Source organism: Tinamus guttatus, unplaced genomic scaffold (assembly GCF_059628265.1).
Source record: "Tinamus guttatus ecotype Peru unplaced genomic scaffold, ASM5962826v1 Tinamus_guttatus_pri_ptg000327l, whole genome shotgun sequence".
Classification (NCBI taxonomy): domain Eukaryota; kingdom Metazoa; phylum Chordata; class Aves; order Tinamiformes; family Tinamidae; genus Tinamus; species Tinamus guttatus.
The window spans coordinates 6,194,705-6,210,180 of NW_028288861.1; the positions used below are offsets into that span (position 1 = coordinate 6,194,705).

The window sequence follows — 15,476 nt, forward strand, 5'->3', positions numbered from 1 at the left end:
GTGGGTATGCGCAGCTCGCAAAGACGCCCTTAACGGGGGCGGGGCCCCACGCGCGTCCTGGAAGCGGAAGCGCGGCGAGGTGAGGGGGAGGGTGAGAGCGTGTGGTGACGTTTCGCTGCGGCGGCGGCCGTTGGTGCCCGGGGCGGCGGAGGCGGCTCGCGGGCCCCGCGCTGCCGGTGAGTGCCCGCGTGGAGGGGCCGCTCTCTGGGCGCCTCCCGGTGGTTTCGGTGCTTTACAAGGCGTTAATGCGCTAGGGAAGCAGCGTGTTAAAACGCTGGAGTGAATCGCGCCTCTCGGTGTGGTGTTTTTTTTTTCTTGTTTGCTTACAGTAATTGGACTGCGTCGTCACAAAGTGCTTGGGAATGCTTTGAACTGAGCTTGTAGACATCAGATGAGGAAAGGGCTGCCCTAACTCTGCAGTCAAAAGTTCTCAGTAAGTGAGGAAAATTAATAATACTGTTAACGATACAAGTTTCTCAAGTATCTTGCAAGCAAAGCTCCTCGTAAGCGATACTTTTTTTTTTTTTTTTATTCCTAATGTCTAATGAAGATGCATGTCTCTAGAATCTTTGGTAGGTGCAATCTGCATTTGCTGTGAAGTATGTAAGTATAAGTATTTGCATCATTTGCTACAGCTGAGGCCAGTATTTAGGTTGAATTTACATCTTGAAGCTTCTGGGGGTTTGTTTCCTCCCTGTGCTGGAGGGACTTAGGCTGGCTGCCTCCTCTTGTTTCATCGAGGCTTGTTTGTTTGCTTTTTAAACCTGACAATTCCATGCGAGTGTTAACTCTAAACTAAGCAAAACACCCAGGACGTCAGCTTGCAAGAAAGACTTGTTGTATTGTGTACTGTGTATTTTTTTTCTTTATTTATGAGCATGTGGTAAGTCTTCTTTTTTAGAGCTTGTAATGCTGGTGGAAAACTTCTGTGAGCATGTTCTAAAGTTTCCTTACATCCTGTCTTCCCCCTAGTCTCCTTTCTCAAGTTAGTAAAAAGTGTAGCTAATGACACATGCTTTTTATTAAGTGGGTTAGGCTTTCTTACCTTTTTTCTGTTCCTCCCTCCCGAATCTTTCTTTCTTTTTGTTTTTTTTTTCTAAAGTCAACCACTTTGATTACAGAAACTTTAGTTATATTTGTAAGTTTGCTTTCAGTTTTGAAAGGAAGAATCTAAATCTGATTCTGTTATTTGCAAGGGGGTAGTTTCAGTTAGGTGTGAGAAACCAGCTGTGAAGTTAACAGCAGATAAGAGCGAGAAGATCTTGTTTCAGGCAGTAACTATTTCACTGGGACTTCTGTGCTCTGCAGACAAACTTTAGTTTGACCATTTTCAGAGTTCTAGCTTGCTTTTGCCGAGTGTTCTTTTGAGTTATCCTGTCTCCTTACAATGTTTTTCTCAATTTTTCTGCTCGTTTCTTTCTGTCTTTATTAATGCCCCCCCAGCTTCTTTTTCACTTAAGTGTAATTTAATGACTCCATTTTCAGTCACTACTATGTTCTGTTTCTTTGTGATCGTTGTTAAAATGAGTTTTTTTTTTTGTCTGTTTTCTCTAACATCTACTAGTTAAGTTTTTATGTAGCTAATCGATACTGCTGTGTATTGGCTATTGCATCATCTTTTGCTTGCTTCCCATGAAACAGCTGTATGGCTGAAAGGAGGATGAGTGGTTTTGTGTGTTATGCATCTCTTTCAGGATTGTTGGTTTTTTTCATTCTAAGTTAAGGCATAGTTTGAGCTAATATGGAAAAATTTATCTGCAATGAACAAAAACTGAGCTCTGATAAGAGAGTCCTAAGAACATAAAATTTGCTCACTAAAACCGTGTTCATGCATGTTCGTAGGGTTATCAGAAGGAGAGATCTGCTCTGATTTCTAGTAGGTCGGGTAAATAAACTGATCAATAATGTTCAGCCTTGCTAGCCAATTGTATTGCTTCTGATCATCTTGCCTGTGCAGAAAGCAGTGATTCTGGGCTATCCTGTTTGATTTTGTTGTATCATGAAACCTATTGCTGATAGGAAGATAAAAAGTAATTAACATTCTGTCTGGAGATCTGTCTGGACTGTTTTTTCATGGTGAACCAGGTATACATGTATACCATACAATAAAATACTTCCTAGTTGCAGTATGTTATTTCTGTTTTTAAGTAGGCCGTTAGAATAGCCTAGAATTAACTTCAGGTCATATTTGCTAAAAATAACTGTTTAAAAAAAGTTCAACTTCTGTGGAGCACTTGACAGGGATAGCAAATCATGCTTCTTAACCCAAAATATTCTGGAAAAAAAAATCATTTGAGGAGGTATAGCTTAAACTATTTTAAAATTGTTTTTTAAATGCTTTCCAGATTCTTCTGAGTTGTGTTTGAAGCTGCCAAAATGGTGCTAGCAGATCTTGGAAGAAAAATAACCTCAGCATTGCGCTCGCTGAGCAATGCTACAATTATCAATGAAGAGGTATGTAATATGCATATGTAATGTAATGTTTAGAAAGCAGAAATGCTGACAGATTAGGCTAATTTTGCTTTCCACACTATGTTAATGAGAAATTGAAGTAGGTTGATGTTATTTTTAAACCTTCTCTTTCTATAGGTATCCTCTTTCTAGATAAAGATTTGTAGCTCCATGTTAGTATTCCAAAAACCTAGAACTAGTTTCAGGTATGTATTATCTAGCCATAGGATCCACTATGTCTGAGAGAGTCCTAGAGCCTGGTGGCCAGACAGGTGGAGAGCCTGTAAATGAAAATCTGTGCTTAGGTTTGGGCTGAATGTGGGCTGAATGTAGGCTGTAAGACCAGAGATCTGAGACTTGTGTAACGTAGATGTGTTGTAGGCTAGCAGGAGTTGAGGTTGTCAGAGGAGATGCAACTTTTAGTGTAAACTTTTCCCTGTGATATATAATGTGCATTTAATTTGTAGCCTTGATTATATGTTGAATTGATTTTATTCTGAATGCTTTCCTTTCAAGATAGCCCATGCAGTATACTGTAAAACTTTTTCTCTTGCACTCCAAAGGTTTTAAATGCTATGTTAAAAGAAGTATGTACAGCATTACTGGAAGCTGATGTTAATATCAAACTAGTAAAGCAGCTCCGAGAAAATGTCAAGTAAGTAAAATAATCAAAATAATGAATTTGACTTTTAAATTCTGTAAAACTTGTAGGTTGAGATCACAGAAAAATAACAGTTATCAAGAGAATCTTTCTCTAAAAGAAGTTTAGCCAGTTATTGCTGCTATTTTTATATTTCAGGAAAAAAGCGTGCTGTCTAGTGAATAATATAATTGATGGATAAGTTCTAGACAGTTTATATTTGCATGTTCTGTGTAGCATAACCTGCCTGCACATATGACCAGTACTGCTACCCTATTTTCAGATACGTAACTCAAGTAGATGCCAGTCTGAAACCTGCAAGTGTTCCTGTAAATTGTTTGTGTCCTTCATACAAAAGGAATGTCTCCAGAACATGTCACTTCGTAAAAATACACTTTACCAAGAAAAAAAAATCAAGACAAATCAGAATGCTGCTCTCATTGCAAATAATATGTTTTTAGCTTAAATAAGCTGTATAGTGTTTCATGGCTTTGGTTTTATTAAAACCATTTCTTAAACTCAGGTCTGCAATCGATCTTGAAGAGATGGCATCTGGCCTCAACAAAAGAAAAATGATTCAGCATGCTGTCTTTAAGGAACTTGTTAAGGTAGGACTTTGAAATTCTGTATTACTTCTCTTTTTTGTACAGCTTGTACAACAGCAAGCCAAATTTTGAGTGTCTAGTACCTTATCTGCAGTTATAGGTGTACCACCTGTTTGGGCGGTTGCGTATCCTGTTTTAAAGGTATTCCAGAGCTCCAGAAAAATGGCATTTTTTTTTCTGACTGAAACTTTACTTGCTGGATGTCTTTCTCAAATGAACCTCAATTAAGCTTTTGAGCAATTGAAACTTAAAGACAGGAAAAGAGAAAAGCACTAATAGTTTTCTCTATGAAAAGCTTTTGTTTTGCGGAGGAGGAATGGGGAGGAGATTTTTATTCTTTTTGTCTCTACTTTGTCAAGTCAGAGCCTGGGTATCAATGCGTCTTCTTTCCAAATAACAGAATAATCTTTTTTTCTTGTGGAATCTGAGCTTGCCCATAACAGCTTTCTGGAATTTAGGTACCTTCTACTTGTGGAAGATGCGAGACAGACCTACAGTCAGTCTTGTTCACAAAGGCTCTCACTAAAAGAGGTCCATCTGGGGCACTGATGGTGGGGTGGAGCTCATACATGTTCTGATGTTATTTGGAATGTGTGTGACCTGTTTACCGGCAACCCCTACTTTAGTGCTTGGCTTTGAAAAGAAGCTAATACTGTCAGTGTTGAAGAGTGATTATGTATGGTGCTATATGATACACAGATTGCTTTCACAGGCTATTGCACTTCACAGTGAATCAGCAAGTGTCTAAGATGTCTAAGTATCTAGCATAGAGTATGGAAAAATCATTTACCACATTAAAAAGAAAACCAGACGCCTAGCCAAATGTGATACTAACAATCCTGTGCTTCTGAAATTCAATTCTGTAACGGTTATTGTGCTTTGTCTTATAGCTTGTGGATCCTGGAGTCAAAGCATGGACACCTACCAAAGGAAAACAGAACATTATAATGTTTGTTGGGTTGCAGGGAAGTGGTAAAACAACAACCTGTTCAAAGGTAACTTTCAATGATTTTTTTTAAAATTTGTTTCTCTTTGATTTGTTTGTTTTGCATTTTTCGTTAGGCCCTGTGGTAGGACTTCTCTTACCCCGTGCTGGTAAACTGACAATTGGTTACAATGCAGCATTTTTGAGATGAGCTGAATGTTCAAAGTAGTGTTCTTTTGGGCCAATTTATGGCTTGTAGTTCTTGCTTCAAGATTGTTTCTTTAACTGGACACTTGATGGCACAATATTATATATGGATAACAAAGAATATGTCTATTTCTCACTTGGATTTAATGCAAGGACCGTGAGTGGAGTCAGTCTCCTTCCATCAGCTAGTTATTGGAGCCAGTGGAAATTGGCCTTTGCATTGAGTGCCTCAGTTAAATATGAGTAGATGGTCTGAAACCTTTCAGCCCCCATCTCAGTGAGAAAAATCAGGTCTATATTTTTAAAGTTAAAATGAATGCTTTGAATCAAGGTTTACCCCGATTATGGTGATAATATTCATCTTTGTGTGTTTTTAAATCATTCTTTCACAGATTCATATGTGTATTCATATCCGTGTTCTGATTTCATAAGTTTCCTCATGCTGCTGTAGATGAAGCATATTTTGGAAGTATTTTAATGAGTGCCTCAAATGTTCTCTGAGTGTGCATTGTACTAGTAAAGCTCATTGCTACAGGAAACTAAAATTCCTTCCATTGCTTTAAAACATGTCCTTAGTTTAGAAATATCTTCCCCCAGCCTTCATCCTGAAAGTAAAGAAGTGAATGATGTAGCTGATGTTGATGTAGTAAAGCTTTGGGTAGTCTTGGGTAGCTATTCTTACCTGCAGTATTAAGAGGAAACGGAATCCAGGAGTTAGTAAAATGGAAACTGTGGCTATTTATAGGTATTCTTAGCTCAGGAAACTGAAATCATACTCTGAGTCAAGCAACTGTTTTCATCTAACTATGGCTGGTTATCTTTATGACATACTTTATTTAAAATAACAGAGGTGGCAACATTTGATACTTGTTGCTAATTGGACTGAGTGGTAGGCAGAATAGCTGAGGAAGGCTGACTTGGCTCAGCGTCCTCAGTGACTTACACGCTCTTGCACAAGGTCATGTTTTCTAGTGAGATATTTGCATGATTCCAGCTTTTGGTTTTCTCTTTCACAGTTAGCCTACTTCTATCAGAGAAAAGGTTGGAAGACTTGTTTGATATGTGCAGACACATACAGAGCAGGTAAAGAAACAAATTTGTAATATTTGTAGCATCTCCAATATTTAAAGATTTTTAGATTATCCTTTAACTCTACCTGTCTTACAGGTGCTTTTGACCAATTAAAGCAGAATGCCACAAAAGCAAGAATTCCCTTTTATGGGAGGTAAGTATCTTTCACAATCAAGTTGGAGCCCCTTTTAGTGTTGTCGAATTATTCAGGTATTAATATAACAGTTGTTCTGGCTGCTCTGGTTAGGCAATCACTGTGCTCTCTCTAGGTCAGTGTGCTGTTGCGAGTAGTAGATGGCAGGGAGAGTGTAAGAATAGATTGGGCTTCTAGGGATGATTCATTGGAATGTTCTCATATCTTGCTACAGTTAGAGCAATTAGCTGATCAGATACACGTGCAGATTTTTAGGAAGTCATCCATACATCATCTTTACACATCAAGGGATTTTTGGAACCATTAATTTTTATCATCAAGTAAGGGTGGCAGTGAACCTAAAACAGTTCTTGTATATCAGTAAATCGCTCTGCTATATTTTACTGAAAATACATTGATTAGGTGTTCCATTGTATCTTATTTGAAAGAATCATTATCCAAACTTAGATCTTCCTCCAGCAAGGAAGAGGAGTTAAAGTACTTGGTGTTTCAATTCAGTAGATAGTAAAAGTAAAGAACTTAGGAAACCATGATTTTGCTAAAGTAGTTATTGTCTTGACCTAGGAGAAAGTCTGTCTTGAAATTTAGGTATATTTATAATTAACAAGATTTCAGTCAAGTAATGAAAGGTTCCTTTGGGAACAGGGGTTTGCACATCTGTTGAAATTTCCCTTTCCTTTTGATAAGTTACACAGAAATGGATCCTGTAATAATTGCCTCAGAAGGTGTGGAGAAATTTAAAAATGAAAACTTTGAGATAATCATTGTTGATACAAGCGGACGTCACAAACAGGAAGACTCTTTGTTTGAAGAGATGCTACAAGTTGCTAATGCCATAGTGAGTATGCAATAAATGCAGCAGCTTTTGTTATAGCAATTTGGCTACAGTTCATTGTTCATCTCCACATTCTATATAATTTTTTCTCTGGCATGTGTCAGAATGTGAACTCTGGAATATAATAGAAATAATAGACTGAATATTTAAACATATTTGTGCAAACATGAATGATAAACTAAAGCTGGATGATTGATGTTTGGTAGTTCTGTACCAGATTTAATTCTTGGTCCTATTAATACAAGGATGCTCCTGTATAGCTGGACTACCGGTACTGCTTTAACTTTTCATTTTGCTGATCTTTTGTGCTGACAAACAACAAATCTTAAAATTCTGTAGCCCAGTCTATTGCCGAGATTTTTATGCCTGTTATGAATACTTGACTTAAAACAGGGTGGATTATTGAGTAACTTTCAATAGTTTGGATATGCAAATGAAGCTGAAAGTTTTTTGCATGGGTCTGGCAAGTTTGTGATGCTGTGATCTGGCAAAAGAGTAAGACACATCTCCCACATATCTCTTGTTAATAAATAACTTCCTTTGAGGAGTAGGACGTCTTAAAAAGCTGTCAATGTTTAAAAAAAGGGAAGCTGTTGTTTGGCATTGATCGCTTGTAGGTATTAACAAGGTTATTGGCTCGGATACTGGCCAAAGTGATTCAGAGCAAAAACAGTAACTTTCTATGCTGTAGATTCTTTCACAAATACTAACACAGCATAAGAATTTTTGAAGGTTATTAGAGAATACGGTTTAAAAAGCACAGATGTTGTTATGATTTGAAGTGAGTACAGCTTTTAAAGAATCACAAGATACGTGGAGTTGGAAGGGACTGGAGATCATCTTATGCAGCCCCCCTCCTTAGAATCATAGAATCATAGAATGCTTAGGGATGGAAGGGACCTCTAGAGATCATCTAGTCCAACCCCCCTCCATACGCAGGGACACCTAGAGCACGTGGCACAGGACTGCGTCCAAGCGGGTTTGGAAGATCTCCAGAGAAGGAGACTCCACAACCTCCCTGGGCAGCCTGTTCCAGTGCTCTGTCACCCTCACTGTTAAGAAATTTTTCCTTAAGTTCCTATGGAATTTTTGATGTTTCAGTTTCCGGCCATTTCCTCATCTGACCCTTGAGCAGGGTCAGATCCAGCAGGTTGCCCAGGACCATGTGCAGGCAGGTTTTGAGTATCTCCAAGGATGCAGATTGTACAAGCTCTCTGGGCAGCCTGTTCCAGTGTTACCAGCCTCCCAATGAAGTGTATTCCTGTGTTCAAGTACAAAATGTACTAACATTCTTGTGTGCTACAAGTTCTTGCATTAAATTCTGCACGGAATGTGACAAACACAGTTTAAGAAAGCAGAAAACAATTATTCTCTTTCTTCTTTTTTTCTTCCAGCAACCAGATAACATCGTATATGTGATGGATGCTTCCATTGGCCAGGCTTGTGAGGCTCAAGCTAAAGCTTTCAAGGATAAAGTAGATGTAGCCTCGGTTATCGTTACCAAGCTGGACGGCCATGCGAAAGGCGGCGGCGCTCTTAGTGCGTGAGTACTGGGGTTGGGTAGCCTGGCGGGGCGCGTGAAATTGTACAAATTGGGGATTCGTGAAATGTGTTAACATCTCTCAGAAATCTATTCCATAAACTTCACTGTAGTATTCTACAGAATGTAGAGATTGAAGTCTGAAAAGTGTGTTTTTACCCAACTTCTGGTGGCCCTGTTGATATTTAATGTCTGTCAGAATCGGATATTGTAATATATTTTCAATGTTAGGTTGTGGTTATGATACGTCAAACTTCTGTTATCTTAGAACAGCATTGGAAACAATTATATTACATCTTGCCTATCAGAAATTTTTATTAAAAAGATAAATTTGGACTTAATGGATGTGACTCATCTGAAAAGTTTGCTGCTTGTTTAATGCCCCAGGCTTTTCCCAAAAGGGAAAAACGATAACGTGTCACATCTCATGGCCGTGAAATTGTGATGTTGACCAAACTGCTGGATTGTTGATGACCAGTAACTTAGTCTTCAGTCACTTTCTTGAATTTTCTTCTTCCTTGTTTGGCTTCTCTTGTGTTGTGCTGTATCTTGACACTCTTCACTGTGCAGTAATGGTTGTGTTTTATCTTCAACCTTATATGATGACATGTAATTTCTAGCTGCATTCAAATGATGCAGCTCGTATGGAGACAAGATGATTGGACAAAACAGTCTATTTAGTCTGACACCAGCTTGCTAAATCACTGTCTGACTTTGATATTAAGTATTGATCTTAAGTGTTGGCATTCTTTAAATTGCCGTCTTCATTTTGCTGCTGTTGTGCAAGTGATGGAAAAACTAAACCTAGGAGTAAAGTATAAATGACACAAGTGAGTTTTTGGGCATCATGATCTTGCATGCATTAAGAAGCCCCTGTATGTTTTAGTCTTTCTATAGATCGACTGGAAGCTAAGTTAATCTAATAGCTGCTGCTAGGAGCAGCAGTAGCCAGTCAGCTAATAGCTGACCTAATCCTCAAAAGTTTTTATTTTTTCTTTTTATTTCTTTTGTAGAAGGCATAAACTCTTTTCCTGTATTAAAAATGAGATTGTTGTTTGTGAGAGGAGCTAAGAAGAAAAAGTAATCAATACCTGTCTCATCCCAATACTACAATTCCATCTCTCCCAATCTTAGAGGATGGAGTGAATGTGACTTTAAAAAAAAAAAAAAAAAAACTTCTGAAACTCAGCAATGAAAATGAGGAGCTTACATTTCAATTGATCATTTCAGAAACAGAATATAGTAGAAGGAGAGTTGGCATTTTTTCCAAAGTTCCAAATGTTGAAACTTGTCAGCTATTCTCAGCTACCTATTCTGATTTAAAATTATGAATGTTTTGCCTTTGTAGTTGAGAAGCAAGATGGATACTTTGGGCAGGTTGCATTGTGTTGGTGGTTTATTAGTTGGTGCTGTTAATAAAACATTAGTATAATTTGATTTTGAGTTAAATATAAAATATATTTTACTGCAGAGTTGCTGCCACAAAAAGTCCTATTATTTTCATTGGAACGGGTGAGCACATAGATGACTTTGAACCCTTTAAAACACAGCCTTTCATCAGCAAACTTCTTGGTAAGTACTGCTTATAACTGCACTTACAAGACACTTGGAATAATAAAAAGTCAAAGTGCAATACTTTTTTTAATGACAACTTAACAAGATGATTTTGTCTTCTAGGTATGGGTGATATTGAGGGATTGATAGATAAAGTAAATGAGTTAAAGTTGGATGATAATGAAGCGCTCATAGAGAAGCTCAAACATGGTAAGTTATTTTCTAAGTCTAAACAGCAGGTGCCTAACCATGGTAGGTTCCTTACAAAATGTAGTTCACCAAGTTACTTGTCACTACTTGTGACAATTTTACACAGGTTAATAAAGCACAGATTAACAGAAGTGCCTTGGTCTGTCTGTCTTTGTAAGTAAGGTAGTCAAGTACACTGAGCTGTATGCTTTGCATCAAGTGACAAATAGTGCTATAATTGCACATTAACTGGCTTAAAACTCCTGAGATGTGCCATCCAGAATGATTTAGCCATATTAGTAGTAGCAAAGAGGTTCATTTGTCCACTTAGCTATGCACTACAGTATTTATGTTCTTTACATGCACAATAATAATTGAGAAAGGACAGTAATATTAAAATGTTAATGTGACCTTTTCTAACTTTTTTGTATTTCAGGTCAATTTACATTAAGAGATATGTATGAACAATTTCAAAACATCATGAAAATGGGACCATTCAGTCAGATCTTGGTTAGTTATCCACAAAACGTGTTTTATTTTATCAACTTCTCATTTATGTTTGAAGAACTTCCAAAAGCAGTGAAATTATTTGTCTACTTTGTGATATGTATCTGAATTGAACTAAAACTTGCTTGCTACCTTTTTTGGCTGCTTAATTCAAATTAGTTTTGCATACTCTGACACAGCTTTTATTTTACATTTTAAAACTAGGGTATGATCCCCGGTTTTGGAACTGACTTCATGAGTAAAGGCAATGAACAGGAATCAATGGCAAGGCTAAAGAAATTGATGACTATAATGGACAGTATGAATGACCAAGGTAAACCAAACTTCAGCTGCTATATTCTTCATTTTGAACAGTCCTATTTACAGAGATACTTTTGGAAACAAGTTAGGTGTTTACAATGATGGACAGCAGAGAGGAGTAATTGCTCAAAAATGGCAAAGGGTAAATTTGTGTTTCCGTAGCTTAAACTTTCTGAATGAGTCCAAATATTTAGAAATGTATTGTGACCGTTGAGATCCTCATGCTGCTCTCGTGTGTAGAATAGGTGAGATTTCAAAGTGGTTTGTTCAAGATTTTGTATAATGTACCTTGCCTCTTAAACTGTCAACTTGCAATACTTGCACATTAAATAGTTGCATTCATCTTTTACTGAGTACCTACCTTCCTACCCCTCATCAAGCCTCTTTACTCAGTAGTGCAATCTGCTCCCTGAAGCCCAAGGTGTGTTGGATCTTAACTGACACAGCAGTTAGGTCTCAACTGACACACAGCAAAACTTGCAGAAGCATGTTCTTACTGTTATGCTAAACCCATTAATTTAGCTTGCTCTGGGTAAGCTGAGAGCATAATTAGCTCTGACAGGTTTTTCCATCATGATGATTAACTTGGGAAAGAGGCCAGCATTTCAGTGCTCTTTCCATTAAAATATTATACCTCAATCATTTCTATACAATTCTGCATCGTCATTTTTAAAACTAGATCTGTATTTTAAGGAGCTGAATCTAAGGTATGTTTTGTACTCTAATCTCAGCAAACATGCTTTATTGCTATCAGGTTGTAACATATTCAGTGTTTTGTTGAATAATTTTTTTCTTTCCTACACTAATTGCAGAACTCGACAGTACAGATGGTGCCAAAGTTTTCAGTAAGCAGCCAGGAAGAATCCAAAGAGTGGCCAGAGGTTCAGGTGTATCTACCAGAGATGTTCAGGAGCTCTTGACCCAATACACCAAGTTTGCACAGATGGTGAAAAAGATGGGAGGTATCAAAGGGCTTTTCAAAGGTAAAAAGTAAAACATCTACTGACCCTGTGGAGGTGGCTTGCTGTGTGAACAAGGGGGGGAAAAAATGTGTTTTAGATGCTGGGAGGGGAAAGGGGGATATGGGACTAGAGCAGGAAGCAGGTTGTAGTTGATTTCTTTTCATGGTATTTAAAATCTCTTAAACTGGTAAGAGCTATACTGTTCTTCATGCTGCTAATGTATAACTAGGCAGGGAAATTCTGTATTTTATTTATCAATGTATATTTTGTTAGTACTACAATACTAGCTTAGTACTTCAAACTGTTGGGCAGGGACTTTTTAAGTGTAGTACAAGTGTAGTAACTTTTGATCATTGACTTAAATGGATTTTAATCCAGAATTAGGATGTAAACTGCTTCTAGTTTTAGCCCTGTGTGTTAATCTATTTGTGTGGGTTTTTATGGTTTTGTTTGTAAGGTGGTGATATGTCAAAGAATGTAAACCCATCTCAGTTGGCCAAACTGAACCAACAGATGGCAAAGATGATGGATCCACGAGTTCTTCATCATATGGGTATGTGTTGCCTTTTTGCAACTTCAAGAAACCAAGCAATTAGTGGTGCATTTAAAATATTACACAAGTGAAGAGCACAGTGTGAGAATGTGTCTCTGGATATATTGTGTATCAGTGTTGAGTATTTCTAGCTCTTCTAAATGAGACTCAGAAAACTTGGTTTGCATGTTAAGAATGCATTGCAAGTACCAGTGCTTCTAGCCTCTTCATTCGGATTAGTCTCTCCACTTGGTTGGAGAGTTTTTGCACTTTATAGCACATATAATCTGAATACTATACATGACACCTCAGAAGGACATAGCTGGGCTTAAGGGTTAATTAACACATATGTTGTCCCTTTTCTGCAGGTGGTATGGCAGGATTGCAGTCAATGATGAGACAATTTCAACAAGGTGCTGCTGGGAATATGAAAGGCATGATGGGATTCAATAACATGTAAAGAAGCCTTAATAAAAATGGACTTGGTTGACTGATAGTTTGTTGCAACTTCAGTGAAAGGATTTGCTTTCTTCCTTTTTACAGTGATGGGGGATTGGTGTTTTGAAATCTTATTCAGGCTTCTCAGTTTCTACATCTAATTTCTGAAGATTATTTTTGCTTATACTAGTTTCTCTCCACTAATATCTGATGGCACAAAGAGTATTTCAGTTTAATAAAACAAAATCATGATGTAAAATTTTAATATTTAGAGACACTTGTAAATTGTTTGCATCAAATGGCAGCCATTATATTTGTAAACAACCCTGATCTTTGGTTATAGTAACATAAAATGTCACAAATATACTGTAAAATAAAAATGGTTATAAATAAAGGAATAGCCTTTTTTTTTTTTCAGTTCTTTCATAGTTATTAGCATGTAATGAGACTATTTTCTTATTGAAAAAGACTGCTATTTGACTTGTTTTTAAATTATTGCTATAACTAATGCTTGAGGTAAATGTTATGGCAATAGTTCAGCATCTAAAACTTGGTGGCACTGCTGCTCAAATTTTCTCAATGGAGCATTTCTAGAAGGCACCCAGTTTTTGCAAAATTATTCTGCAGAACTGTATCCTTCTGTTTTAATACCCATGTACCTGTATGATTTTAGTGTCTTAATTCTTTATGTGTTTTGGTCTATGTGCCAACTTGATAATTTTCTTAACAACTGCTAATTAAGCAGCTGTTTTGCTATAACAATGACAGCCTGAAATACATGGTAGCTAAAATTCTGTTCCTTTACTGAGCTTTCGCACTGAAGATCCATGTGGAGTTGTACATGGCAGATCACATTGTTCCCAGTTCTTGTGCAGCTGTAATCTGATCTTAATTTCCCGTAGAATTTTCAGTGTTATTTCAGTCCACTGAATTTTCTGCCCGAAGTAGGCAGAATCTACAGGCAAATTTCAGAAAATGGGGAAGATAATGGCATCATAACTGACGTGTTAAAAAATACTGTAAGATGGTTTGCCCCGATGTTAAACAAAGAGTGTGTTGAACTTTTTTTCCTTTGAATTCTAGTACTCTCAGTACTACCTGGGAAATTGGTAAGTGATTGTGTTGACCATTGCTAAAGAATGTTTAAGATTTTTCTTTTGGCGTTTGTTTGATAATAATGATTTAGATACACGATGGAAGGTATAAGATTCTAAGAATTCCAGGGTGATTTTTCATACTGTGCCATAAAATAATGATCCATAAAATAATCATTTTTTAATATACTTCAGAATATTTGGGCTGTAAATGAGCACACATTTCTATTGCTTAAATTAGATAACAAATGTGGTAATTGAAAAGTATAGAAGATGCTAGCAAGTCTTTTAGGTATGCCTTTCACTGCAATACTGCAAAGCAGTCTGTAAAAGGATCAACTAATTTGATTTTTTTCTTATTTTAAGTGTATGATAAGATTGAACACTTGCATATCATGAGCTTGTGGGAACTGTCCTCAGCTACTCAGCTGCATGCTTACTGAAACTGCCTATTTTCTTTTACTTTATGCTCTCAAGTTCCTTACAGAAGCAAGAAAAAGACTGTAATGCACAAAATAATGCTACAAATATGACAAATTTTGTGTTTTGCAACACAGTTGGTAGGGGAGAGTGGATAGTTCACTTGAATGTCCCTCACTTGAATGTCCCCAATGGAAATCAAGCACAGAATGGGCATATTGAGGATGAACAGTGATGCACTGTGCTTCCGTGCAGGCTTGATCAGAGACTGCCAACTTATCAACAATTAACTCTCTTTAATTCCTTGCACAATAATTTTTAGTGCTTAATTTTAGTGTGTTGTTCTAGTGTATGGCTGTGCCCAGACAGGAAGAGCTGCCAATAGCTGCCTGGCTGGGTAAAGGCCAGTTCAGGAGGCATTTCCGTAAATGTATCAGATACATTAATTTTATTTCAAAAGTACAGCCTGGTATAAGCAGATAGCAGCATCTTGCTCACTGGGGCTGTGCAAGGGATCCCTTAGCTTGGTGTGCATGGCAGCGCAGCCTCCAGAGCCTGCTTGCAGCAACTGTCCGAGGAGCTGAAGTGAAGCTGCAAAGGGAGCGTGAGCTTGTATTGCAGGGCTTCACACCAGAGTTTGGCTCGAGCTCCCCTCTAGTCCTCTCCCTGCCTTGCACAAGAATAACATTTTGTTATTGGGAGTGTGGGAAATATTTAGTTATGTTTAGACATAGTCTAAGCATAGACTATGTGCCTGTGTGTACAAGTCTGTGTGTACAAGAAAATCTTAAAGCTGTTGTGAGAGAACCGAAGTTGTCATGTCTTTTCAGTGTGTTCTTTCGGTTTGGTATTCTGAATCAGAGACTTGTTGCATGAAGACAAAAACATGTAAAACTTAACTCTGCTAGGAGGTGTCAGGAAAAACAACTCCCCTTCTTGCATTGTTTGTTTGGGTTAGGTCTCTTGTACAGTATCCTGCCCTGTGTTGCAGAGAAGATGCTTTGGCACACAAGAAACCTAAAGTGCTTGGGGCAAACAAACTTCACAGGAAA

General features: G+C 37.6%; 1 protein-coding gene across 1 annotated transcript; it reads left to right on the top strand.

Annotated features, from left to right (window-relative positions):
- The first annotated feature begins 313 nt into the window (after nt 1-313).
- SRP54 (signal recognition particle 54) lies at nt 314-12,966 on the top strand. Its single transcript, XM_088529206.1, has 16 exons — nt 314-433; nt 2,346-2,454; nt 3,015-3,106; nt 3,615-3,699; nt 4,587-4,691; nt 5,845-5,911; nt 5,996-6,053; nt 6,741-6,891; nt 8,283-8,431; nt 9,900-10,000; nt 10,106-10,192; nt 10,608-10,681; nt 10,883-10,991; nt 11,791-11,961; nt 12,398-12,493; nt 12,841-12,966. The coding sequence occupies exons 2-16, from the start codon at nt 2,377-2,379 to the stop codon at nt 12,930-12,932; spliced, it is 1,515 nt and encodes a 504-aa protein (XP_088385332.1). The 5' UTR covers nt 314-433; nt 2,346-2,376; the 3' UTR covers nt 12,933-12,966.
- Nucleotides 12,967-15,476: the final 2,510 nt, after the last annotated feature.